The 26,439-nt window shown below is 42.6% G+C and overlaps 1 protein-coding gene across 9 annotated transcripts in view; it reads right to left on the bottom strand.

The window, feature by feature from the left end:
- The window catches only part of TNS3 (tensin 3), a 376,357-nt gene that overhangs the window by 15,425 nt on the left and 334,493 nt on the right, over positions 1–26,439 (bottom strand). For all 9 annotated transcript variants that reach the window (XM_074988033.1, XM_074988034.1, XM_074988039.1 and 6 more), the window contains 7 exons: positions 18,647–18,818; positions 15,028–15,653; positions 14,280–14,366; positions 8,832–8,963; positions 6,673–6,768; positions 5,308–5,385; positions 2,577–2,654 (listed from right to left, as the gene is read on the bottom strand). In XM_074988033.1, the coding sequence (XP_074844134.1) occupies positions 2,577–2,654; positions 5,308–5,385; positions 6,673–6,768; positions 8,832–8,963; positions 14,280–14,366; positions 15,028–15,653; positions 18,647–18,818 (1,269 nt within the window). The remainder of the gene's footprint in view (positions 1–2,576; positions 2,655–5,307; positions 5,386–6,672; positions 6,769–8,831; positions 8,964–14,279; positions 14,367–15,027; positions 15,654–18,646; positions 18,819–26,439) is intronic.

Raw genomic sequence — 26,439 nt, 5'->3', positions numbered from 1 at the left:
CCTGTCCCCCAGTGGGGATAATGAGGTACAGCAAGCACATGATGGAAGCCTCACAGCTACCTGGGAAGCAGAAGATTCGGCCCTTCTGTGCTATAACAGACAGGAACACTCTACTCATTTAGCTGTAGAAATGGTCAGTTAACTTTAAAGCATGTTGTTTTTGTTTGTTTGTTTTGGGTTGGGTCAGCAGTTGGGGATGGCCTTTGCTTTTATCAAACGTTGTTTGGATAAGAGGCTGGGTATCTGTTTGGAGTCTGTGCTTTGATACTGAACTTCATATTGAGAATGTTTGTGTGAGAGGAGACAAAAATGTCTGAACTAAACAAACAACGTGATTTGACCACCAATCCCATCAGAAGACACTCCAAGTTGTATGGTAAAAGCATCACGTCCCTTCCCTACAGAAGTCCTTAAGTCTTTGTTGCAAAATTAGATATGCCAAGATGGTTATTAAATTTCCATTCAGTCAAATGAGCTTTGATGTGACATTCCCCATCTGGAACTGCCTAACAGCTAGTCCTCAGATGCCATTATTTCTTTTCCTCTAGGAAAGTTACATGGGCTGGGTAATGAAAACCCAGCTAGCTCTCAAGAGGAAATTTGTGCCTGTTGTGCCGAGTTTATTTATAGCAATTTTCCTCTTGAATTTCTCCTCCTGGGCTCTAAGTCTAGGGGCTACCACACCCATTGTGGTGGTAATGGCAAACAAATGCCAATGCATGCCGGCTTCCAGCACAGCCGAGGCCAGACTGACCATTCCCTCAGCCACACATTCTTGCTCAATTGCATCACTTAAAGTGCCACTTCACTTTTAAAAGTCAAAACAAAACCAAAAGCTGCATAATCACAGGCAAATACTCTGACTCCACAGCTGCTTGAAGTAGTGCTGCCCTCGGTCAAATGCTCTATCACAGGGGTGGCCAACCTTTTCCCATCGGGGCCACATGGCAATTTTTTACACATTCCAGGGGCCAAACACAAAATAGGCCCCTACACCCATCCACAGGCTTAACCCCTCTTAGCTCCAAGCCCAGGATTACCCTACCTCAGATGGGGCCTGATCCCCCTCCTCCCCTCCCCGCTGCTCTTCAGTGCAGCAGCCGCCTCCTCCTCAGTGTGGCTGCATGGCTCCCCCCACTACAGCTCTCCTCCTCCCTTCTCCCACCTGCAATGCAGGCGGCTCTCTGCCCTGCCACTCTGAAATACAAGAACTCAATTTAATTGGTTTAATGGCTGGATCCCTCTCACCACACTGCTGGCCATTAAACCAATTAAACTGAGTTCCAATATTTCAGTGCAGCAGGACAGGAAGCCAGTGGAGGCGTCAATGGCAGCAGCATCTGGAGACGCAAATGGCTCCTTAAAGAGACACGCAGCTTCAGAGCTGCAGGTTGCCGGCCCCGCACCCCACACTCACTTTGCTGGCTTAGATACAATGGCACCGCTGCCAGGTTGGCAGTCCAGATGAAAACGCTTTGTGGGCCACCATTTGGCTGTGGGCCACCCATTGGCCACCCCGTTTTAGTATGCATCAGAGCAGCTGTACAGCCCTCTGATAGCTGAAAGCTACAAAAAAAACACTTGGCCGAGATCTTTTGGTCAGTGGCTTCTTTGTTTGATGCAAGCCAATCTGATCCTGTGGCACAACTCAGAGCAGCCTGAAGGCCATTCAAGCAGTCAGGGATCACTGAGAGGTAAGTGTGATCTGGTTCCTTGCCCCAGGGCACTGTCACTGCTCCAGGGCAGAGAGAGTAGACAGTATAATGAATCACTCTGGCAGCTCTGTGCCTTCAGGGACTGCTAAGGTATCCTCTCTGTCACTTAAGCTGGCATGCAGGCTTTGTCTACACTGCTGAATTAAAGCACCACCAGGGCAGTGAGGTCAAGGTGCCAACACCTGTAAGAGCTCTGGCAACACCGTAGCTAAACAGCCTCCATGAAGGGAACAGCTGACAGGGCTGGGAGCCTGTTTACACTGGCACTTTACAGCGATGAACTATGTTGCACTTGAGGGAAGGGGGTGCTTTTTCCCACCTCTGAGCGAGAAAGTTACAGTGCAGTAAAGTGGCAGTGATACAAGCCCTCAGAGGTGGTTTTATTTTGCTACAGTAGCAGGGAGCTGCTGCATCACAGCAAAAAACAAGGCTCCTTAATAACAAAATAGGATGACCAAAGAATCAGACACTTCATTTCTTTGCACCACATAGTCTCGGGTGATCAGTGAGCATTTTTAGGTTTGGTTACCAATTTTACAAATCTACTTGCTGCAGACAGGTGGGCCCCTCCCCACACACAACTAGAAACCTGGTCCTTCAACATAGGTCTCCACCACTTCACTGATGGGCAATAGCCCATCCTTCACTGTGGGCCAGACTCTAGAAGGCAACACAGCACCCTCACTCACACAAACAGGTCAAGTACGTTACATACTTCTCAACAGCACCTTAATGTACTCAATTCCTTTTTTGCACCTTCACCCTCCTACTGTTTGTTCTTTTTTTTTTCTCTTTCTTGCGTGTAAAAATATTATTTAGGAGCAATTGCAATTTCTTCAAATGTAAGAGAAATTTACTAACCTGCACCCTGCTTGAGGAGCTCGGCTGCTGAGTTCGCAGCAGTCTGAGGTGCAGTTTCCGCTATCTCCTCTAAGGGATCTGCAAATATAAAACACCACATGCACTTATTATGACTTGGATTGAGAGGGCCATCCAGGTGGTGAACGAGGAGTCAAGTTCTGGAAATTATGACATCAGAAACTGGAAGCTCTTCACCAGAAACATTAAACAATCCCACAATGCACTAATACCACCCACGATGTGTGATTACTGTGTTGCACAATTTTGGGGGTTGCAAGTAGCAGAGCACTTATAGTCCTGTGGTTTCATGCAAACCACAAATAGTTATGGATTACTGCTGAAAGAGACATCAAGTCAAAATTCTTTCTTAATTAGAGCATCTCCTCACTCAGGCTACAGTTTTGTAAAAGTCTGTATAGAAATTATATTTGGAACTATAGTTGGTTATAACATGGTTTGGCGTTCAGCAGAATAAAGAAAAATGGAGGCCTTGATTCACTGCTTACCATGGGACTATTCACACACTTACCTTTAAGAATATTTTAAGTACAGGTTGAACCTCTCTAATCCAGGACTCACTTGTCTGGCAACATCCATGATCCAGCATGGTATTAGTAATCTGGTTAACCACTTATCATGACTGTGGCCAAGTTTCCTGTGGTCCCATAAAGTTTATTTACAACTACCAGTCCTGTCTCTCAGTGTTCTATGCTGTTATTTAGCTGCAATTTACTCCTAAATCTCTTCTAAGAGCCCACTAAGCAGTACGAGTGTTCGTAATGTGCTAGATAATATCAGCCTCCCGTGGTCTGGCAAATTCACTGTTCTTGTCCCAAGGGTGCCAGAGTAGAGAGATTCAACTTGTACTGTATGAATTGGGAGCAGAATGCAAAACCATGGACAGTTTGGCTGTGTCTACACTAGCCCAAAACTTTGAGATGGCCATGCAAATGGCCATTTCGAAGTATACTAATGAAGTGCTGAAATACATATTCAGCGCCCCATTAAAATGTCGGCAGCCACGACACTTCGAAAATGACACGGCTCGCTGTCGCGCGGCTCATCCAGACGGGGCTCCATTTCGAAAGGACCCTGGCAACTTCGAAATACCCTTATTATAGGAATAAGGGGATTTCGAAGTTGATGGGGTCCTGCTGAAAAGGAGCCCCATCGGATGGACGAGCCGCGTCAATTTCGAAGTGCCGCGGCTGCCGGCATTCTAATGAGGCACTGAATATGTATTTCAGCGCTTCATTAGTAAACTTCGAAATGGCCATTTGCATGGCCATTTTGAAGTTTTGGGCTACTGTAGACACAGCCTTTGTGTATTAATGCCATCTTCATATTGAAATGCTTAATCATATCAGGTTCCAGGCTAGATCCAATAGGTTGATCCTGTGCAACAAGCAAATATTTCAATCCTGATCTTCTTCTAGAACTATGAATTTCATGTGACAAGAAAAGGCAGTGCAAACACAATCAGTGGATAACTTTTCTATCTAAAAGTAGATAGATCTCTGATCCACATTCTTCTAAGGGAAGCTATTGTGCTAAAATAACTTCATTATGGTATTTTGCAGAACTACATTGTTTGAATGCTATGCTAGAGTACAGATAGAGTACAGACCTACAGCCTTTAGGAGCAGAAAAGTTTAAGAATTCAATTAAAAACCACAAGAACGTTTAATGTTTCAGTAGTGCATCTGGTGTTTGCTTAATAGAGGAGAATAAACAGAAAACTGAATTATGCGCCTAAAATACACAGTAGCATTTTTCTTGATGTGATACAGTGGTTTATGGAGTCACCACAAACCAAAACAGAATTATAGTCCTGTAATTCATGTGCCCTTTAGTATTTATTTACTTATTGCAATTTTTAGGCTTGAATAAACTGCTGTTTCTTTCCCTCAACTACCTGCTAATGGTATCTGCTTGTCTTTATCTTTCGTTTCCTCCTTTAGACAACTCTTGCTACCTATGCTTGAGTGATTGTTTGAGCAAATTATACCTGAATGTGATTTCAGATCTGCAAATATATTATTTAAAAAGTATTGTACTGTACTGCGGTGCTGATCACCATGGCTATGTCTACACTAGCCCCAAACTTCGAAATGGCCATGCAAATGGCCATTTCGAAGTCTACTAATGAAGCGCTGAAATACATGTTCAGCGCTTCATTAGCATGCGGGGGGCCATGGCACTTCGAAATTGATGTGGCTTGCCGCCGCATGGCTCGTTCAGACGGGGCTCCTTTTTGAAAGGACCCCGGCTACTTCGAAGTCCCCTTATTCCTATGAGCAGATGGGAATAAGGGGACTTCAAAGTAGGCGGGGTCCTTTCGAAAAGGAGCCCCATCTGAATGAGCCGCACGGCAGCGAACCACGTCAATTTCGAAGTGCCGCGGCTGCCCGCATGCTAATGAAGCGCTGAATATGCATTTCAGCGCTTCATTAGTAAACTTCGAAATGGCCATTTGCATGGCCATTTCGAAGTTTGGGGCTAGTGCAGACACGGCCCATGAGTTCTGTATGTTTATTGCTGGGGCATCACAGTTCTAATCTGTTCTGAACTGCAGCTTGGATGAAAGTTGTTTGGCAACAATGAAACATTCTTTCCTACGCATTCTTGTTCAGATCTTTATACTGACATGTTCACTTGCCTTCAGATGCATCTATTTTGAAGTAGATCCCTGGCTACAAATCACATTTATTTCTTATTTCTACTAGCATACCTCTGTCTGGGATGAGTAGTTTGCAGGGTAATGCCAGAGGAGTAATGGAATGTTGATACACCAAAGCTGTCAAACTCCCTGTGGTTTATAAAAAAACAAGACATGCAAGATTACCTTTTTTGCACTAAAAGAATGCTTGGAAGGTAAGATTGTTTTTTAGTATTTTACAAGCTAAGGAACATGCTAAAAACATCCCCTCCAGCACCCTTGGCAACTACCTTTTTTGTCAATTTTTAAAAGACCCATTTTCTCATCATTTCTTGTGTCTAACCCCTTTTACATTATCTGCAGTCCCCTTCACAATCTCCCCTATTCTTATTAAATACAATCACCCTCCTATCTTACTAACTTCATATTTACTTTGTCATCTATCTAATGATAATACATATTAACACATGCACAGATTTTAATATGCTTCACAAATATTACTGTATGAAGTCTCAACACCCATAAGAGGCAGGTCAGTAGAGACAGGCTAAGCAAACTGCTCAGCATCACAGTATGAGTCAGTGGAAGGACTGGGTCAAAAGACCTAATTTCTGGTTCCCTGCTGTAACAATCAGGCAGTTGAATCTGTGTTTAAATGGTAGAAAGAACAGCTAGGGGAATTCTCTACCTGTGATAGGAGAAATACTGAACCACGGTAAAGATACTACAACAAAGCCAATGTAAAACACTAACACAAACTGGCACACAAGAGGAGTGTTCTAGAAGGAGAATAGTCCAGTGGCTACGCCTTCAGATAGGGATTTGGAAAATCTGGGTTCAACCCAGTTCTCTATCTATCTAGCACAGGCTGCCTCAGTGATGTAGAGCAAGTTACTTTAAATAAAAATTTATAAAAATTCTCAAATGATTTAGGATCCAAGCAGCGTTCCCTCTAAGCGGTTTAATCACAGAGCCACACACATTTGACAACATGTGGTCAGGTCCTACACTCCCTACCGCTTTGAAGCTGTGCTGATTCTGCCTTGGAGGCTCTGGCCAGCTGCTCACAGGGCAATCCTGCTTTTTCTTCAGAATTGGTGGGGAAAGGGAGGATGTTGATGTCTTGGTGACCCCTTCTCCTCAAATCCTTTTTCCCCCTTAGGGGCCATCTTTACTTCAACCAGAATCTGCAATTAATACATCTGTCCCTCCCCTCAAAGGACAATACATTATAATACTCTAGTGAAAATGTCCTCTGTTACAAAGTGCTTCTTCTATTCTAAAAGGCCAGTATCATGACAGCAATTTCATGTAATTTCCTAAAGAAACTATCTCATAAAAGCCTTTGTATGACATGTTCTGCCATGCTCCTTTGCTAGGAAGGAATGTGGCTGTATGCAAAATATCCTCATTCTTCATGTCCTGTATAGCACTTACCAAAATATGGCTCGTTTGGGCATCCTTTCAACCGCACTCCCTTATGGGTGCATTCAATCAGAAAATGCCTGACAAGCTCATTTGACAAATCCCCAACTGTGCAAAAAAAGGAAAACAAACACATGAAGAAAGCTAGTATATAAGAGATGGGGATCACAAATCAGAAGGTGTTTTAGACAGCGGCCCTCCTTAGTACAAGTGAATAATCTACACGTAGTATTCAGACGGTGCACTAGCTTTTAGTGCTGTGTGACCATCTGCAATGAACAGTTTACTGTAGAGCACATGTTATTTACAGATAATCTCTTCCAGACTGTAGCAACTCTGCCTCTGATTGACACCTCCATGGGTTATCTAGGTGAGTCAGGACTGGAGAGGACTTTGAGGAACTTTGGAGAGATCTACACAAGGTAGGTGAACAGGGAAGATGATGATAAATGGAGTTCAATGTTGATAAATACAAAGTAGAGTAAATTGGAGGGAAACACCATATGTTTTATAAAGTTCTAAAGCAAGTGCGTCAACTCAAGAATGGGATCTCGGTGTTACTGTAGACAGTGAAGATGGTGAGTCCGCATGCAGTTCAGTGCTGCCACAAAAGCAAACAAGATGTCCACATACTGCTATACAAATCAAGCATGCAGCCTCCTATGGAATGTTATGTGCAATATTGATTAATTCACCTCAAAAAGAATACTGCAGAATTAGAGAGGGTGAGAGAATGAGAATGATCAAAGGTTGGAAAAAACTTAATATGAAGAAAAATGAAAAAGTGAGTTTGTTTATTTCAGCAACAAGATAAGTATGAGGGAACATTGTGGAAATGAATAAAACAGTGAAGACTATCAAGAAGGTTCATTAGGAAAGACTGTTGTTCCTGACTCAACCAAAGAAGAAATGGAATTGAATTAAATTAAAATGTGGCAAATCCAAAACTTATAAAAGAAATAATTTTACTCATCACATAATCAGACTCACTGCCATAGGAAGGTGCTGAGGCTAAGAACTTAGAAAGATTAAAAAAAGAGGGATGGATATTTATGTTTATCAGAGTTATCACAATTACTGATAACATTTTAAAAGGTATATTAAACCTTATGTTTCTGGATAGGTGCCAATCTCTAATTATTAAAACTCAGCATGAATGGGAGGGGGCAGATTATCCCATGTCTGTCTACTCCAGGCTTCTTACATGTGGCTCTGAAGCCTCCAGTACTGGCCGTTGCGAGAGGCAGGACACTGAACTATACTGTCCTTTGGTCTGATCCAGTGTGGCAACTCCAATGTTCTTATGTGCTTTTAAATCAGGAATAATGAAATCCAAGCGTCTGACCAAAAGTGCACTTGAAATAATTGGCAAGAAGAACAAAGGGCAGTAATGCTCCAGACAGATGTTAACAGCCACTGTTTTTCAGTCAGCTCTTATTTCCTGCAGTTCATTACCTCATTGGGCAACATTTACCAATATATACAAAGGGTTCTGAAATAGAAATGTAGCCGCAAGCAGGTCAGTAGGAATGACTAGACCCAAGAATACTTCTTAGACACAGCCTCCTGAGTTTCCATATGCTGCCTAATGCTTTTCATATGTTCTACTCATTTTCCCCTTCAGGACTGAAAGATATAAGTTATATGCTGAGACACCGGACCCTGAGGAAACACATCTGCCACACAATTTCTTGTTTAGTTACACTAATTTTTCTCAGATTTATTTCTGATGTACTGTTGTCTCAAAACAAACTGCCAGGCCAAAAATGTTCCATCTTAGACCAAGGCAAAAGCTGCGCTTGGTGGTACTTGGCATCAGATTGAGCCGTAGATCAAAAGAAGACTTCTAATAACTGAGTAGGCTCCAGTAGTAAGTTGGTGCTAGATTCCTGTTAGGACAACACTGTATAGTACAGACATGTCCAAGCTCTGTATATAATTACCAGTTGTATATGAAACTAACAAGCACAACACCATCCACGTATCCCACTGGGAGAGATTCTTATTCACATTGCCAGGAATTCAAATTGATATTTCCAATTTGATCAACTCCAAATTGTACCTTCTGACATTTTTATTATGGAGAAAGGAAGATTTCTCTCAGTTCTATATAGTAGTTACATCTTTCCTGCTTTGTGCGACTTAAACTATAGATGGGAGTAATATAATACCTTTCTTGTTTAACTGTAGCACTGAAGGAGGAGGTGTAGCAACTTTCATAGCCAGCCCATAGGCTCCCCTGAATGAGTGGCTGTCTCGGACAATGAATGACCCTGGTTCCTTGTCCTTCAGAACGGCAATGGCTGCAAGGATTCAGAGATTGAAAGAAGTGTTTCAGTCCAAGCAATAAACACAAAAGTTACAGTTCCAACCGCCCCTTTCCAGTACTAGTAAAGAATGCCAGTTTGTTTTTTTTTTATCTGCCTTGGAACACAATCAGAACCTTGTATCCCAGCTCTGGATATAATTTTGGTGTCTACAGAATGCTCAGATAGCACAAGATTCTGAATACTTTGCTCATACCTAACTAAATGTGTAGCCTAAAGGGCTCAAAACCTCACCCACAGTGTTTTACTAGTTCAAAGGACTAGACAGACATTAACTAATTAACCCCCAAAATATCCCAGTAAGGCAAACAAATATTATGTAGTAGAGGCTAGGCTGAGTGAAACGCTCAGGGGGAAGAAAGGGGAGACTAGGGTGAGTGTTGTAATCCGCCTCTGAACTACAAGGAAGTTCAGAGGTGGGTTAGAACATAGACCCCAGTCTCATGCAGGCAACACTGCTTTAAACTTGATATGGTTTTGGTTCAGGTCCATTTTGGTATGCTATTGCTACAGTAAACCCCTGAAATACATGGCTTCAAGTTGCACATAACTCGCTTTAACACAGTTAAGCACAACTTGAAGCTGCTTTGCAGGCAACTAGGCAGACTAAGAGCCCCTTCTCTCTGCCTTCCCCCAGCAGTGCTGCTGTCAGCCTGACAGCTGTGTGGCTGGGGGAAGGCGGGGAGAAGCAGCCAGGAAAATGACAAGCCCTGGTAGACTGCTCAGTTTCCCGGGTCCTGCCAGCGGCGGGGAGCTGGGAACCAAGTGTCAGCCTGGTTTCCGGCTCCCCATCCTGACTTGTGCAAAAGTTTGAGTTACATGGGTGTTGCAGGAACGCAACCCCTGCACAACTCAGGGTTTTATTGTATTTGTAAAAACGGTGAATGATTCACAAGAAAGCATCCTTTAAGAGACAAAGCCTTCTTCCCTTTCTGCCTTTGAGAGACCAGTTCAGAGACAACTCTGACAACAGTGGCAACTTGGCAAAGGCTGTACTGAGCCTGAACCTGCACAAACATGGACACAATTCCCTGCAATCAAAGAACAGTTTGCATGTTCCTTCTCCAATGCTCTATTCCAGCACGCATGTGCTTTTAAGCAAAGGAGAAAAGTTGATTCCTGAAAAGAGTGTGTTGGCTTATTTATTTATTTAGTTAGTTAGTTAGTTAGTTTGTTTGTTTGTTTAAAGCGCAATTGGCAGTATGGCCTTAACAGGCTACGTCTACACTAGCCCAAAACTTCGAAATGGCCATGCAAGTGGCCATTTCGAAATTTACTAATGAAGCGCTGAAATACATATTCAGCACCTCATTAGAATGTAGGTGGCCGCGGCACTTCGAAATTGACCCAGCTCGCTGCCGCACAGCTTGTCCAGACGGGGCTCGTTTTCGAAAGGACCCCGGCTACTTCGAAGTCTCCTTATTCCTATGAGCAGATTTCAGTACTGAGCAGATAGGAATAAGGGGACTTCGAAGTAGCCAGGGTCCTTTCGAAAACGAGCCCCGTCTGGACAAGCTGTGCGGCGGCGAGCTGGGTCAATTTCGAAGTGCCGCGGCCACCTGCATTCTAATGAGGCGCTGAATATGTATTTCAGCGCTTCATTAGTAAACTTTGAAATGGCCACTTGCATGGCCATTTCGAAGTTTTGGGCTAGTGTAGACATGGCCACAATGAGACTAACTAATGCTGATCTCTTTTCTACACTGCCCCAATAACTGGCACACCATTTTCTTCATCCATCAACAAAATAGCCCAGTAGCATCCAGTGCGACCCAATACAAGGAATACCAAAGGGATTATTTCCCTCTCCTCTCATTTCAGCAGGTAGGCATATACTTATGTCACAGGGCTACCATGCTTTATGAAAATTGGCTTAAGAATAAGAATACGCATAACTTGAAGATGCTTTAGGCAAAACCAGTCATGTAACATATCAATTTTAAAGTTACAATCTGCTGAATGTGTATATCCTATTTTTGTGCATGTATCATTCTTGTACATGAAATTAGACACATGAAGTGTGAATCTGGATTTAATTCTAAATGTGCTAATGAGGACCATTAGTGATATTTTAGGAACTGAATAACTCAGTACTCAAACCAATAACCTATGAATGGTTTTGTTTGTTCTGTAAGCATCAAACTGTGGTTGGTCCTGGAAAGACATGCAACCTTGCCACTTAGTATTGGAATCTACCTTCAATCTTGTATTTTTCTATGGGGACAGAAGAACTTAAAAAAGGCTCCCACCCTGGGAAACATCTATTTAAGGAATGGAAAGCCATCAAGATTTTTGTCTTCTGCTGGCCTTTGTAACTGCCTTGCCTATCCAAAGAGGGTATGCATGAAGGAACATGAAAACAAAGGACTCAAGAGAAGTCTGGAAAAAGCTGCAGACACAGACCAGAGTAAAGATCAATTCTGACTTGAAGCACTTTATCTTAGATAAAAATAACTTCTTCGATTACAAATTTGCATATAACAAGTTTCTTAGTATATTAGGATTAGCTGGAATCTTTTACTTTAATGTAGTAACTTATTTTGAGCTGTCTGTTTCCATTTACAATCACTTAAATCCTACTTTTTATACTTAATGAAAACACTTTTGCTTATTATCAAGTTCAGTGTAAATAATTGCTACCTGGAGGGGAGCACCACTATGAATATCTCACTTTCACTGACAAAGGGGACAAATGTCTTTATGAGCTTTCTCTGTGTAAAGCTTTTATTCAGGAAAAAAATGGATTTATGTGAGGTTTTGGTCTTCTTTGGGGGCTGTAGTCCAGTATTCTGACCCTCCAAGAGCTGAGCTAGTCAGAGTCTGATTTTCATTTTGGAGTCTTTACATGATACATCATGTCTTGTATGCAAGTGGCGAGGCTCTTCTGCCTTTGATGAACATAAAAAAAATTCCCAGGTTGGAACAAAGGCTAAATCACAAACTACATATGTCTAGGAAATCACTGGTGTAAACTGGATAACTGTATGGGCAAATCATAAATAATCAGACTCCCATATGAATAAGCCACACTAGGCTTTGCAAGTTCATATGCATTTTATACTGTTCATCTACAAAAGAAGAACAGAGGGGAATAGTAGACTACTGCACTAATATGTGTTGAGACTAATGTGGTGAATATGCAAAACTGTGCAATTCAAGAAAGTGTTTGGCTAACCCTTCTAACTATGCACTAGGTCACAGTTTCCATTTATCATGGGGGCTCCTCCCTCTGGCAAAGGAATTCTATGACACTTCCCAGAGTGTTAGCATTTTTAAAAAGAGGAAGAGAGATTATATCATGTGGAAAAAATATTCAATTGCTGGGAAGCATATTTTAAGCTCTGTGAACAGAAGCCTGTTAATATTATTCCTCTGCTCTTTGAGCTCAACAAGTCAAGAGTCATCCTTTGAACAGTCGTCACTAATGAGTTCTGAACTAATGAATCCTAAACCACAAGGTGTAAATAATCTTGTTTTTACTGTCTTGTGCTTTAAGATGCACTGTAAGACGCTTCAGGCAACCTCACACTCTGAGAACATATGCACTATTAGATTCAGCAATTCATCATTTGCCAGGAGCTGAAGGCTACATTGGCTATGGTTCAGTGGAACAATGTTAAAGGTCTTCCAGTAAGAGAAGACTACACTTTGCCTATAAAAATTATGCCTGTTTCCAATAGCCTCATCTTTGTTATAGAACATACAGTCCTGATCTGGATCACAGTCTAGAGATGTGATCACACTCCATCAAACAGCTTATATATTAATTGAATGTTTTAATCTATTTACATGTATGCAGGGATTGTCTTCTCATGTAGCATCCATTTGCAAAGCACAGAGCACAGTGTGAGCGCTATCAAAAAGAGAGAATGTAATATTATACATATTTTTGTCTCATCTCTGCACAATGAAAATGGAATTTTTCTTGGAAATCGACACCATAGGGAGATCCAAATATATAAACTGCCTAGAATTATAAACGTCTCTGAAATTTTATGGTGTTAGTTCAATACAGCCTATATTAATCCTAGACACCACTAAATCTCAATCCTCTGGTTTCTGCATCTCTATGTACTCAGATCAAGCCTTTGACTGCCAGATGCTAAGACTATGCCACCAAGGTGGATCAATTGAAAAGTGTTACATTCTCTTTATTCCCTCTGAAGCATCTGGCACTGTCCACCGTCAGAAAATAGATTGCTGGGCTAAATGAATCTTTGGTCTGGCTCAGCATAGCCTCTGTTATAATTCATGAGTGGCATAAGTAAGGTGGAGAGGGTTCTGGAATACATGTGTATGTAAAAGGATTTGTATTTATACAAATATTCCCCAGAGGATTGTAATTTACTGATGTGTAGGATTTAATACAGGACACCTGACAGGAAGTGCAGAGGCTAGATTGCTGACTTCCAGAGAAGTTTCTTATTCTGAATAGTTTATGTATTTTTGGATGCCCCAATCTTGCAGATACTCACGAAAAATGCTCTCTATTTTTTATCCCCATTGTATAAACAGAGGCATGTTTGAGGCGCTAAAAACTAACTCATGGAATGAACACCGAAAGAACCACTGACAACTAGCTGCAAAATCCACCTGTAACAGCTGCAGGCAGAGGCTGAGGTGTTGTGGTAGATCTGCATGGGAGAGCTGCATGCTCTGTATTAAACTTAGCTCTATGCAATGGCTCTCTGATTTTGATAGCATTAAATTCATATACAGTTAAAAGACAATGCTAACTCCAGGCCAGATGAACATTCATCTGAAGAGATAAGTATAGGTAAATTTTTACCCAGCCTCTCCAAATCCTGAAGACCAAAACTGCTCCTCATTGCAACTTAGAGCACATTTAGGATAACCTGTGCTGGTGATTAATGATCCCTTTAACCAGGATCATGAGAGTACATGTGCTTTCCTTACCTCTGCATTCCTGTAGTATACCCTAGAAAGTTCCCTAGTGCTGAAGAGACTGGAGCCTATGCCAGACCTTAATTTCCTTAGGGAAAATCTTCAGCTGCTACCGTTACGTCCCCTCTGTCACTCCAGAGGGGCTGCAGATCTGGCCCAAACTAAAAGCGAAGTTCTGTGTCACCATCATAAGGATCTTCTTTTTTGATAACCCTACAATCCAGTCCTTCCACTACAAGGGATGCCTGGCCTCTAGTCCTCCTATTCCTAAAAATTATTTTTACATTTGTATGTAAAGAAATCTAGACTCCAGAAGTTTATACAGAGACCCCCCTGCCCAGCCCGTCTGCAGCTGAACACCTTGGCAGCACATGGTATTTGATATACCTTGTTCTCTTGAAATATCTGGTTTGTACCAGAATTTGGATGTATCTTGCACAAATTTCACGGTCACATGTTTATCAGTTGGGCTTTCTGTTAAAAAAAGGTAAAAGATACCATTAATAAATCAATATATACCCTAACAGCAAAGCTCAGATAATGAGGTACTGATTGACTGATTTATGAACTCAGAGCTCAACCACAGGAGGCTGGGGGGAAAGGGGAACCTCACAATTAACATGGTCATCTGGGCAGAGTTCTGAAACTGCTTTCAGAAATAAAACCTACATCACATGATTCTTTGATTAATGCAAGTGCTATGAACACTCCATTTCCTGCAAGCTATAAAATATGAAAACTCAGACTTATAATGCTATATTAAATACCCAACTACTCAGTACGGCCTGGCTAAGTGTGAACACAGACTAGACGATAAATAGCCACATTCAAAGTATTCTTGCCATGAGCCTAGCACAGCAGCTGTTATTCAGAGGAACTGGTTCAGCCACTACTTACTTGTCGGCACAGAGAGGGCTGCATTTGACTGATACGTCCAAAAAGGCTCACAGAAACCACTTTGGAGTTCTGTCTTTTGAAACAATACAGCTAAAACCAGTGATGTCTCCACTCACCACAAATATTCACTTCATTTGCTATTCAAAACTATTTTAAAAAGTATCTAACATTCCACCCTGCTCACGCGATCCTATGAAATGTCAATTTAACTATGAATACATCCTGATATAAAACTTACCCAGCAAAGGGGAAGTGCTTAAAACTTTTGAGAAGTCTGGAAGGACATTTGGGAATGGGATGCTGATTGTGCTCCCACTATGAGGGCTGGAGAAACCACTTGAAGAAGGAGAGGTGGAGCCAAAAGATCGGTCTCCCTCAGAAGTCCTCTTCTTCTCTGGAAGAGGCGGCTGGGGATGCAGGTTCATTCCATGGCTTTTGTGTCCGGAGGCCACTGCAAGCAAGTTGTGGGTTGTAAACCCATTGTCCACTGTACTTGCCAGTGGGGAGCTCATCGCTTTGGGAGAGCTGCTAGTATGGACCAGAAAAGCAGCTTGTTTTGACTCCAGAGGTGGGCTACTACCTATGCTGGTCCCACCATAGTTCAGGTAGGCCTGGGCACTGGGATGGGCACCAGATTCTGGTTGCTGGTCTAAGGATGAATCCTCTTGTTGGTGGTTCAGAGAAACAACCTGAAATCCTGGGGATTGGAAATGGGACAAGAGCGAGCCATCCTGAATGGGACTTGAGAATTCTGAGGACACAAGATAATCTCCTGTAGGCCGGCTGTTCCCCAGCAGTGACAGCTGGGGTGAAGGGGTGGACTTAGCATTGCTTTCCAGCCAATGGCATTCAGACGCAGAAGGGCTGTTCAAAAAGAAAATGGCACAATTAAATCATTCCCATGTGCCTTAAAATCTTTTCACCGAACAATGCCTTTATTCCAGCTTTTAGTAATAAAATCTTTAACAGCAATAAAATAATAATCTTAACCAAGACAAAACCTGATGCTTCTATAGCACTTTTCACACAGACATTTTTAAGATACTTTAATTAATTGAGCCTCCCAGCCATGCAAGGTGTATATGATTATATTTATTTGCTAGGTAGGGAAATTGAGGCACCAATGATTGAGAAACTTGTCCACGGTCATATTGTAAGTCAGTGACAGAGCCAGGAATAATATTCAAAGTTCCTGACTCCCAGTCCTGAATCTTATCCCTAAGATTTTCATAGTAAAGAAGAGGCGGGTAAGATCAACTGGAAAATTTAGCTGAATATAAGGACAAAGAGAACTGTGCAGAACATAGAAGGTGGCATTCTACACCAGAGGCACTTTTCGCCCAACATTTTACTGCACCTATGAAATTAGATGTTTGAACATAAAAGACAGGACTGTTCCATTTCTGAAAAATTCTGCACAGCAATGTGCAAAAACACCTCCACTCTGACCTACCCCAGACCCAACATCTCTCCGTGACAAAAGTTTGAAAAGGAGGAAAATTTATTTCCTCCCACTATACACACACTTATAAAAGTCTCCTGAACAGAAGCTGTGCCTGAAAAACATATTAGCAAGTACTTGAGAGAGAGGCTGGGGCAGGGGTTGGGTTGGGAAGGGAGAACAAACCTGAACTGTATAAACAAAGGGGGAAAAATGAGTTAAGAACTTAAAAACACAGTGTAGAGATTTAGCTAAAAGGTCACAGCTGAAATAGACACCAAGAGATGTGTGTATGCCACAGAAACAGCACAATAACACAGTGGCAACGAAGAAATGAAAACATCATTAAAATTAAAAATACTGTATTGAAAAACTAAGGGGGGTTTGAAAAGACATTAGAAAGAAAGGAACAAGTTTCAAGGTGAATATTAAAACACAGGACTTACAACTTAAGTTTGTCATGTCACCAGTCTTAGTAGTACTTAATGCTGGGGTTTTAACTCATTATTTGCAATTTGTAGGTATTTATAATGATAAGTTGCAGCTTTTCAGTTCTAAAACATCTTATTGCAATTTGTAAATCTGAATTACACTTTCTCAGGCTGGTAACATACTTTCTCTAAGCACTGGTTTTCAACAAAACCTCAAGAGAGAAAAAGAAACAGAATCAATGGCTCTCCGTTAGAGTGCTTATTAAGAACACCACCAAAAAAAAAAGGAGGGGGCAGTCGTAGCAGATCTGAAGAGGTGTGTCTGTCACAGGAAAGCTCATCACCTAATAAATTATTTTGCTAGTCTTTAAAGTGCTACATGACTGCTGTCTTGTTTTGTGAAGATACAGACTAACACTGTGCCTATAAGGAGCCTGACATTACAGCCAGCTATCATCAGCTTACAAAAGAGCAGTTCTGCGAACTGCTGTGAAAAAGAAAGGAATTATAAATGAATTGAGATGGAAATTAGACATTCAGGAAGTGGCAGGGGCGGGAGGGGGAGGAGAGAAGCAGAGAGAGTATCTATGCACCTAGGAGTCTGGGATCAGCAAGTCCTATGGGGGGATGGATAGGTAGCAAGAGTTCTGTGACCTCTGCTATTGGAGCTGTTCGCAATCTTCTCATTATGGCTTGCCCCCACTGTGCTCACCTGCCCTCACTCATTTTACACTTAAATTCTATGTTCTTTGGGACAGGGACCAGTTTTTTATGCCCTTATACTGTGCCACACAAGGAGGCCCTGCTCCTTGATTTGGACCTGTAGATGCTGCCACAAAACAAATCATGAAGTTTCTGCAGCAACTGCGCAGTTAAAAGGGAAATCAACAGTTCACCCATTGCCCTCCTCCACCCAAACAAAAATTTTCCCAGTCATCTTAATCATTAGAAATGTATTTGCTACAAAACTAGCATGATACACATTGTAAACAGCTTTTATTCTTCTGCAATTATGTTTCCAACATGAAATATAATGAGAATTTCCCAAATGCCTGTCAGTAACTATACTGGGGAGCTCATAAGTATGCATGAACTTGCAAGGACACACAGCAAAGCAGCTGAACAAAAAATATGGGGATCTTGTTATGTATTCTGATAGCTAAAACTTATTTTTAGACATATAAACAACCTATATATTTACTTCTACAAAAGGCACATGCACCCCTTTAATATATGCAGGTAATAACAAAAAATATGCTCAGTATTTCTGAAAATCAGACTGGTACTCTCCATGGGTTTTACTTCCCTGCAAAGTTAATCTGGGTTCTTATTCAAGTGTTGGTTCTAACCTGAGTCACATCCATCATCAAAAACCTCTTGCTTGAACGTGGCAGTTCTTTATTTGAGTTGACTGGCCTGACAGAAGCTGTGTCTACACTAAAGAGTTCCGTCGACAGAAGTCACTGTCAACAGATATTTCCCAACAGAACATCTGTCTACAGAACATATAGTCACCTAATAGGGACTCACCCCGGCAATGCCCTTTGTCTACGGTGGTCAGACAGACTGCCCAGCCCTATGTTGACAGAACAGCCAATCAAGAAGCTCTGCAAACGAGGCTGTCCAGTGAACTGGAAGCCCTCTTTGTTGACAGAGGGGCTGCCAGCAGCATTTAAACTATTTTTCTGTCGACAGAATCTGTCTACAGAGGCGCTATGCCTCAAACTTTCAAGATAGAACTCTACTGGAAAAAAGGTTGTGTTCTGTCTCCAGATTCCAGACAGAACTCAGTTGTAGTGTGGACACTCCCTAATTTTGTCAACAAAAACTTTGTAGTGCAGACAGAGCTAGAGTGTATAAACTAAAGTCTGAATGTGCTAACATGGACCTTCTGAAGTGTGGACACAGGCTCTAATGCAACAGCTGTAGATTGCCTTAAAAAGAACCAAATTTCTAGTTAAACCAAAAAGCTGTCAAGTTCCCACCTTTCTCCAGTTGGGATGGTGCTGTTACTCAAAATGGCACACGTAGATACAAAAGGCCGCTGACAGGAAGCAGCTGTCTGCATGTCAGTCCTCAGCAAAGCGGGATTGGCGCCCATGGTGCTATCAGTCATCACAACCGAGTGGTTAAGGCCGTCTTTGTAACTTCGAGATTCTGTCATGAATGAAATGAAGATAAAAAATTTAAAAAAAAATCCAAATTTTCTGAAATCTCAGGTACAGATTTCATAAAAAAGGTAAAAAAAACCCTACAGATTATATTTATCTCCAGTCCCTTCTTTTAACATGAAACATACAATAGACTTTTATTCCCTTAATTTAAAAGTTGATCTGAACTAACTAAATTCAAAGGTGCAACCTTGCATTGATTGTTGTAAATGTCTAGCAAATGAAGAAATGAGAAAGAGTGCAGAGGGCACAGAACTTCACTACACAAGCTGAAGTATTAACTCTCCAGGGTATGTCCTTCAGTTCTTCAGATGTGAAGAGATAACACTGCCTATTTAAAATTCTTTCCACCAGTCTTCACTGCCTGGTAAATGTAAGACAGAGAAGTGTAATCAAGTTTCACATATTAGCACATACAAACCCTGTCTCCATTCATCCACTCACTACATATCTAAGCTCCATATCACTTTGGCATTTAGGTGTTTATCATTCTCCTTTGCTGCTCTGCAGGAGTTCTGGTTAGATGGAAACAAAAAGGAGAGAACTGGAGCTAAATGACACTTGATTGGGATTGGGCTGATCTGAGTTTAGTTCCTGGTGCTGCTGCAGACTTCAGGTGTGACCTTAGTTATGAGACATGGACAAAAGCAAATTTGCTCCCTTTTGATAGAAGTAGTTTAGTTAGAGCAGTGCAAACCTCTCCCCAACCCTAAATGATTGGTTGCTGAAATAGTTAACATCAGTACAACACCTACTGTGGACGAGATTAAACTAGTTCCAAATGCTTTTACTGGTATTGTTTTTATCTTCTTCCCTAACAGGAATAAACTATGCTGGTATAACTGTGTCCACAGCAGGGAGCTGTACTGCTTAAAATATGTCAGTTGCAACTTAAAATCAATTTAAGGAGTATAAAAGCTGTATAGACAAGTCCTTAATTTAATGTGTATGATTTTCTCATGTTGAAAAGGCATTACCTTCTGATCCTGCAAATGCTTAAGCATTTGAATAACTTTGTGTACATGAATAATTCCATTGACCTAAGTGTTTGCAGGACTGGAACCTAAATGAGGTGATTACAATGGAAATGCCATCTAATTATCATCCCCTAGGTTAAGACATTAAAAGAGGATTGAACAAAGCACAAGAAAACAGATTGCAGAGGACACTCCAGCCCTCGCTAATGGCTCTTTTCCATATCTTGACACTTCTGATTCTGTGAACAGGAAAGAGAGGAGGTTCTCGGTATTGCAGTCAGCTGTATTGGAGAACAAGGTGTAAACGCAGCCTTCCTGCACCTTCAATTCCAAGAAGGGCAAGGCGGTTATACAGTTTGAAGAGGGAGGGTGTGAGGTATTTTGCAGCAAATACCCACGATGGGCAAATTAATGCTTTGACTTAAGGCTGTTCAAATTCCTCACATAGCACACATACTGTAGAGAGTAGTAATATGTCAACCACCACAAATTTAACTTGCAGAGGACCGAACTGGGGGGAAAGTTACATTTCCTGCTACTCTCCTACCCTAACATCCTATCTATTTATAAAAGAGGGTGGGAGGATTCTGAATCCGAACTGTAGAGTTGCAGGGACTGATTCTGCTCTCACACCGGTATAAATGTGGCCATAATCAGACTTGCAGCGCAGGGGTGCTGCAACAAATTGTCCAGTGGAAGTACTGAGAGCATTGACCATTCTGTAAACTCTGCATATAATGAAAACAACACCCTTATTTCGAGCCCCTGCGTTCAAGTGCCAAAATACCACAGGACTAACCTCAACTATAGACTTGGTCTAAACTCCAAATGAAATCAGCAGGCTTTCTCTACACATCTAAGTTTAAAGTGCAGCTGTGGCAGGGCTACCACGGCAGCCCTTCAGCGCGGTCACAGCATTGGCCCTGAGGGAGAGCTCTCCCAGGCTGCGTCTACACGTGCACGCTACTTCGAAGTAGCGGCAGTAACTTCGAAATAGCGCCCGTCACGTCTACACGTGTTGGGCGCTATTTCGAAGTTGAAATCGACGTTAGGCGGCGAGACGTCGAAGTCGCTAACCCCATGAGGGGATGGGAATAGCGCCCTACTTCGACGTTCAACATCGAAGTAGGGACGTGTAGACGATCCGCGTCCCGCAACATCGAAATAGCGGGGTCCTCCATGGCGGCCATCAGCTGGGGGGTTGAGAGATACTCTCTCTCCAGCCCTTGCGGGGCTCTGTGGTCACCGTGGGCAGCAGCCCTTAGCCCAGGGCTTCTGGCTGCTGCTGCTGCAGCTGGGGGTCCGTGCTGCATATACAGGGTCTGCAACTAGTTGTTGGCTCTGTGTATCTTGCACTGTTTAATGAAAGTGTGTCTGGGAGGGGCCCTTTAAGGGAGCGACTTGCTGTTGAGTCCGCCCCGTGACCCTGTCTGCAGCTGTGCCTGGCTCCCTTATTTCGATGTGTGCTACTTTGGCGTGTAGACGTTCCCTCGCTGTGCCTATTTCGATGTTGGGCTGAGCAACGTCGAAGTTGAACATCGACGTTGCCAGCCCTGGAGGACGTGTAGACGTTATTCATCGAAATAGCCTATTTTGATGTCGCAACATCGAAATAAGCTATTTCGAAGTTGGGTGCACGTGTAGACGTAGCCCCAGTGTCCTAGGTAAACCACCTCCATAAGGGGAATAAATAACAGTGCTGGGAACCTATTTACACGGGTGCTTTATAGGGCTGTAACTTGCTGCAGAGGGGGGAAGGAAGCTAACACGCCTGAGAGAGAGACCAGTTAAGTGGCAGACGAGCTCTGAGTTTTAGGAGCGATATTAAAGTATAGGGGCATCACCCATTCAGTCCTTGCTAAATTACAATTGCTCAATTGCTTTTTCTCTGTTAGAAATTTAGAAGGTGTTAATAGGTTGAGCTAGAGCCTAAACATCACACCTTTAATGTCTAGTTTAGGAAGGTCTAAAAGCTGTCCACTTTCCCTTCCCCCAGCTCTCGCAGGTTGTACAGATCTACACGCGGCAAATACAGTAAACTCTTTCATATCTGGCAACCCCGGGGCCAGGAGGTTGCCGGATGTTCATATATGCTGGTTAATATCGAGCAGCTGGGAGAGGCACAGGCAGGGGTCAGTGGCGCCTCCCAATAACAAAGCGCAGCTCCCTTGCCCTCTAGCACCAGCTCCCCCTCAACCCTTGCCCCATTAGCTCTCATACATGGTTGCACAGCATGTGGAGCCGCTTGAGGGGCTTGCCCATAGCCACACAACACCGTGCAGGGAGCTACTCTGCGTGGTGAACACCAGGAAGGAGAGAGGAGGAGCCCGACGGCTGCACAGAGGGACCTAGGTCAGGCACTGAGCAGGCCAGCCCCTGAGAGGTGGGGTGTTGCTTGTGTACTCAGTTCTCTTCTCTGAAGTGGTGGAAATGCTGCTCTCCGAAGCAGGAAAGCAGTGTCATTGCTTGGGTTCGTGCCAGGCATTTGAGAGTTTCAGCTGATCGAATACCAGATGACACAGACTTTACTGTACTACAAAGGTATTTTGCCCTGCCAGGGAGCCTATTACATCATTTCTCTTCTTCTTGCCATACCTCATTGCTGCATAAAGCTGTGGGCCCTCCCTACATTCTGGGGTGGTCTGTCCTTGGACCTTTTGGAAAACGGTGTGCAACTGTCAGTGGCTAATACTCTCAGCACAAAAACAGAAGCAAGCCAATGGTTGACCCAGTATAACTATTTAGTTGTACATTTGAGCAGATTCACCTTGGTCCTTAAATTGCCCCCTAACTGAAGAGTACTAGGTAGTCACAATGAAGCTTGGAGTGGGACCGGGGAGGAGAATGATCCTTCACAGTTCAAAAGCATCTTCCAATTTTACAGAATCTCGGCTAAATTCATAAGAGCCAATCCAAATTACAGAAACAAAACCACAAGATTTCTTCACTGAGAACAGTGACTATTAAAAGAAATTAACAGGGCGCGATGCTCCATTGGTTTGAATCTTCAGCTCATTTGCATCTACTGAGGTGGTGTAAAGTACAGTCAGACTGATTTAAGTAGCATTTTACAACCACTGGGCACAGGCCTAAGGCAACAGAAGAAGAGACACTCCTACCTTCAAAGACTAAAGTGAGGTCTCTGTTCAACTGCCCCTCTGCCCCATACCAATCTAGCAACCGGAACACTTCCCACGAAATCAGCTTTGTTTACAACTCCATAAAAACAAGCCTGCTGAGTATTCCAACTGTGTCCCTTATCGTCTGATTGAGTGTGGACATTCACAACACCAGCTGTTAACCCTTAACTGCAAGGAACAAAACATCTGTGCAGTTCTTTGGATTCCCATACTGATGGGGATAAATCATGATGGCATCTGGTCATCCCTAAGCACCAGTGCTTCTAACGAAGTGCACCTGCTGAAACTATACCACTTTACCTGATTGCACTGATGCAAATTAAAGGGTAGTTCTTAGAAAATGACACTGAAGAAAAAATGGAATCATTTATTGTCTCTCAGTGACTCCAGGTCAAAATCTGCACATCCTACAAGTAAACAGCTGTTTTTCATAATTACCAACCCTGCAAATTCATCTTGGGATCTGAAAGCCAACCTGTTATATATCTACTATCTATTTTAGAGCTTGTCTGTTCAATAAAGAATTCCTCCTGAAACGTAAGAGATAGGACCACAAATTTGGTATGCAGCTTCCTTTTATCGCAACTTAAAGCAAGGTCAGGGTTTGGTTGTGTCAGGAAAACAGGATGTGCCTGGAATGGGTTTGATTCTCCTGAAGCCAAACGGGAAGACAGAATCACCAAATCGGGTACAGTCCTCAAATCTGCCAGGCCATGCAAGCCACACTGGACCCCATGGCTGGAGACATGCCAGATGCCATGGCTGGAGACGGGCCAGCAGTGCTGGGCCAGATCTGCCACTGCCTCGCACTTGTCCCACCAAGTGGTGGGGTACATGCACAGAGTAGGCAGAGGGTGCTCCATTTTGCCAAACTGTGGTGTCCTGTTAACCCCGTGTGGTGACTGGGAGGCTTGGACACTGTGGGTTTATAGGGATGAAGAAAAAAAATACACTTTGTAGAATTCCTATTTAAAAAATAATTAAATGAATGTATTTTAACAATCCCTTTTTTTAACTTTAACAGAGTGAAGGACCTAAGCAATGCCATGTAAATCTGCTACTCACTCATAAAAAAACCTCTACAATTAGAAGTTAGATAAGAATTGTGCTTCTTTGCGAGTCAGAACAGTATTCAGCACACCTATCCATAGCCACATTGCCCCTGCAATGCTACCAAAACTAAAAAAGTAGCAGTAAAGACTTTGGCTGTCCAAAACTTCAAAATGGTCATGCAAATGGCCATTTTGAAGATCACTAATGAGGCGCTGAACTGAATATTCAGCGCCTCATTAGGATTAGGACACTTCTGGCCGCGGCACTTTGAAAGCGCTGCTTTCGAATGCTTGCGGCTCGGTGTGGCTACATGGGCGTCCTTTTTGAAAGGACCCCGCACCTTTCAAAGTCCCCTTATTCCCCTCCACTGCGAGGAATAAGGGGATTTTGAAAGGTGAGGAATAAGGGGATTTTGAAAGATGCGGGGTCCTTTCGAAAAGGACCCCTGTATAGCCACCCCAAGCCACGAGCGTTCGAAAGCAGCACTTTCGAAGTGCTGCGGCCACAAGTGTTCTAATGCTAATGAGGCACCGAATATTCAGTTCAGGACCTCATTAGTAATCTTCGAAATGGCCATTTGCATGGCCATTTCAAAGTTTTGGCCAAGTGTGACCACAGCCTTTTTATTATGTGTATGCAAATGACTAAATACACACAGGCTCTGCGTATACACTAGCAAGTTTTTTTTTGTTTTTTTTTGAAAAGCCAGGCCTTTTCCGAAAAAAACCTGCGGAGCATCTACATAAAATGTGTTCTATCTATCTAAAATTTCTGAAAATCTGAGTTTTCCACCTGAAATTGAAAGAACGCAGCCTTTTTTCCGGCATCCCTCTTCTTCCCCCGGATCAGGAAGAGAGCCTTTTTTTGAAAGATTCTTTTGAAAAAAAAAAAGCACGTTTGCGCCCTTTTTCAAAAGGGCAGGCTTCATGGCACTGGATTTTTCAATCCTTGGCCCATTCTTTCAAAAGAATGGGGACTATGTGGACGCTGTCTATCAAAAGAGCAGATCAAATTTTTTGATCTGCTTTTTTGTGTGTGGACGCACTCTATCAAAAGAAGTTTTTTCAAAAGAGATGTTCCCGCAGAACTTCTTTTGAAGGATTCCTGTAGTGCAGACGTAGCTAGGGAGAACTAGTGGAGTAACAAGGTGCTGTGTTTCACAGTCACTGTTCAGAACAGAATCATACTTCAAATAGAAAACATTTAAAATACAATACTGCATATAATTTCATCTGTGCTGAACAACTTGTACTGACTCAACCCAACCCAGCGATCAGTTGTAAAGATGTGGTGATACTCGCAGCACTTGAATAGCATGGTTGTTGCTCACTATTCCAGTTTTTGTGGAAGTGGTCCCAGAATGACAAGAAAAAAACCAGCCAGATTATTCCAACTTTCCTTTTGCTTTCACTCTTTGAATAGCTGTTGCTTGTACTCTTCAGAACGAATATAGGTGCAGCATCTTGTCTCTTGTGACCGAAATAAAGTTAGGCTAGATTCTCTGCTGTGCATACAACATAGGTAACTGGCTCAGAATGGGGGTGGGGATTACATCTGCTTTCATGAACTTGGGCTGGCTGGCAGTCTAAATGTCTCTTGGGGTAACTAGGTGCAGCCTAAATGCAGGCTGGATAGGAGATATGGCCCTAAAACATCTTGGGAGCTGATTACAACCCCAAGCAATAAAGCTATGACCATTTTAAAAGAGTGCTCAGGGACATGAAGCTGTGTGTGATAACTGGCAAGTTTTCACAGTGAAGTCCATGTCTTGATCAGTCCTCTGTCTGTCCAGTCAGGTAATCATACAAACCCACAGCCTTCTAAAAGAGTCACAGGAAATGATGTTGGATGATATTTATCCAGAATACCCCAAATCAATGTCTTCATTTTGAAGCCACATGGAAATGTGTTTTGCAACTTTATTCTTCCACTACTCACATTCAAGCTGTTGAATCCATCCCTGCCAAACCCTCATGCACAAAGAATAAATTTAAGACAAAGAGTGTACCAGAAGTGTTGGGTTGGATAAGATCCTGTACCCTGTAAAAGTCATTTCTTCTTCGGACATGTGTTCCTTTAAAAACACAAAAAGCAAAACAAAACACTCCCCTTGGAAAAGCACGAAGGCCACATTCCATGCGCTGCTTTTTTCCCAATACTCCTGTTCTTGAAGAATCACTCTCAGACTTTCTCCTACCCTTTGAAATATGTCTGAAGAAGGAGCACAATACTCCTCAGTGTTCAGCACACAGAGGTCAGATCATTTTGCAGCTTGTTTTCCAGATGGCTTCAGGTCCCCAATGGCACTGCCAACACACTGAACACAACAACTGCCATGTGGAGATAATCAAGAGAGAAGTGGGGAGGCAGGGGAGATTACTTGAAGGTAGTATGTTTCAAGTTTCCTTCCCACACCTGGGGAATTTCAAGAATTTCT

This window comes from Carettochelys insculpta, chromosome 2 (genome assembly GCF_033958435.1).
Source record: "Carettochelys insculpta isolate YL-2023 chromosome 2, ASM3395843v1, whole genome shotgun sequence".
In the NCBI taxonomy this organism is placed as follows: domain Eukaryota; kingdom Metazoa; phylum Chordata; order Testudines; family Carettochelyidae; genus Carettochelys; species Carettochelys insculpta.
The sequence above is the reverse complement of the archived record's forward strand: the minus strand, read 5'-3'. Positions and strand labels throughout refer to the sequence as shown.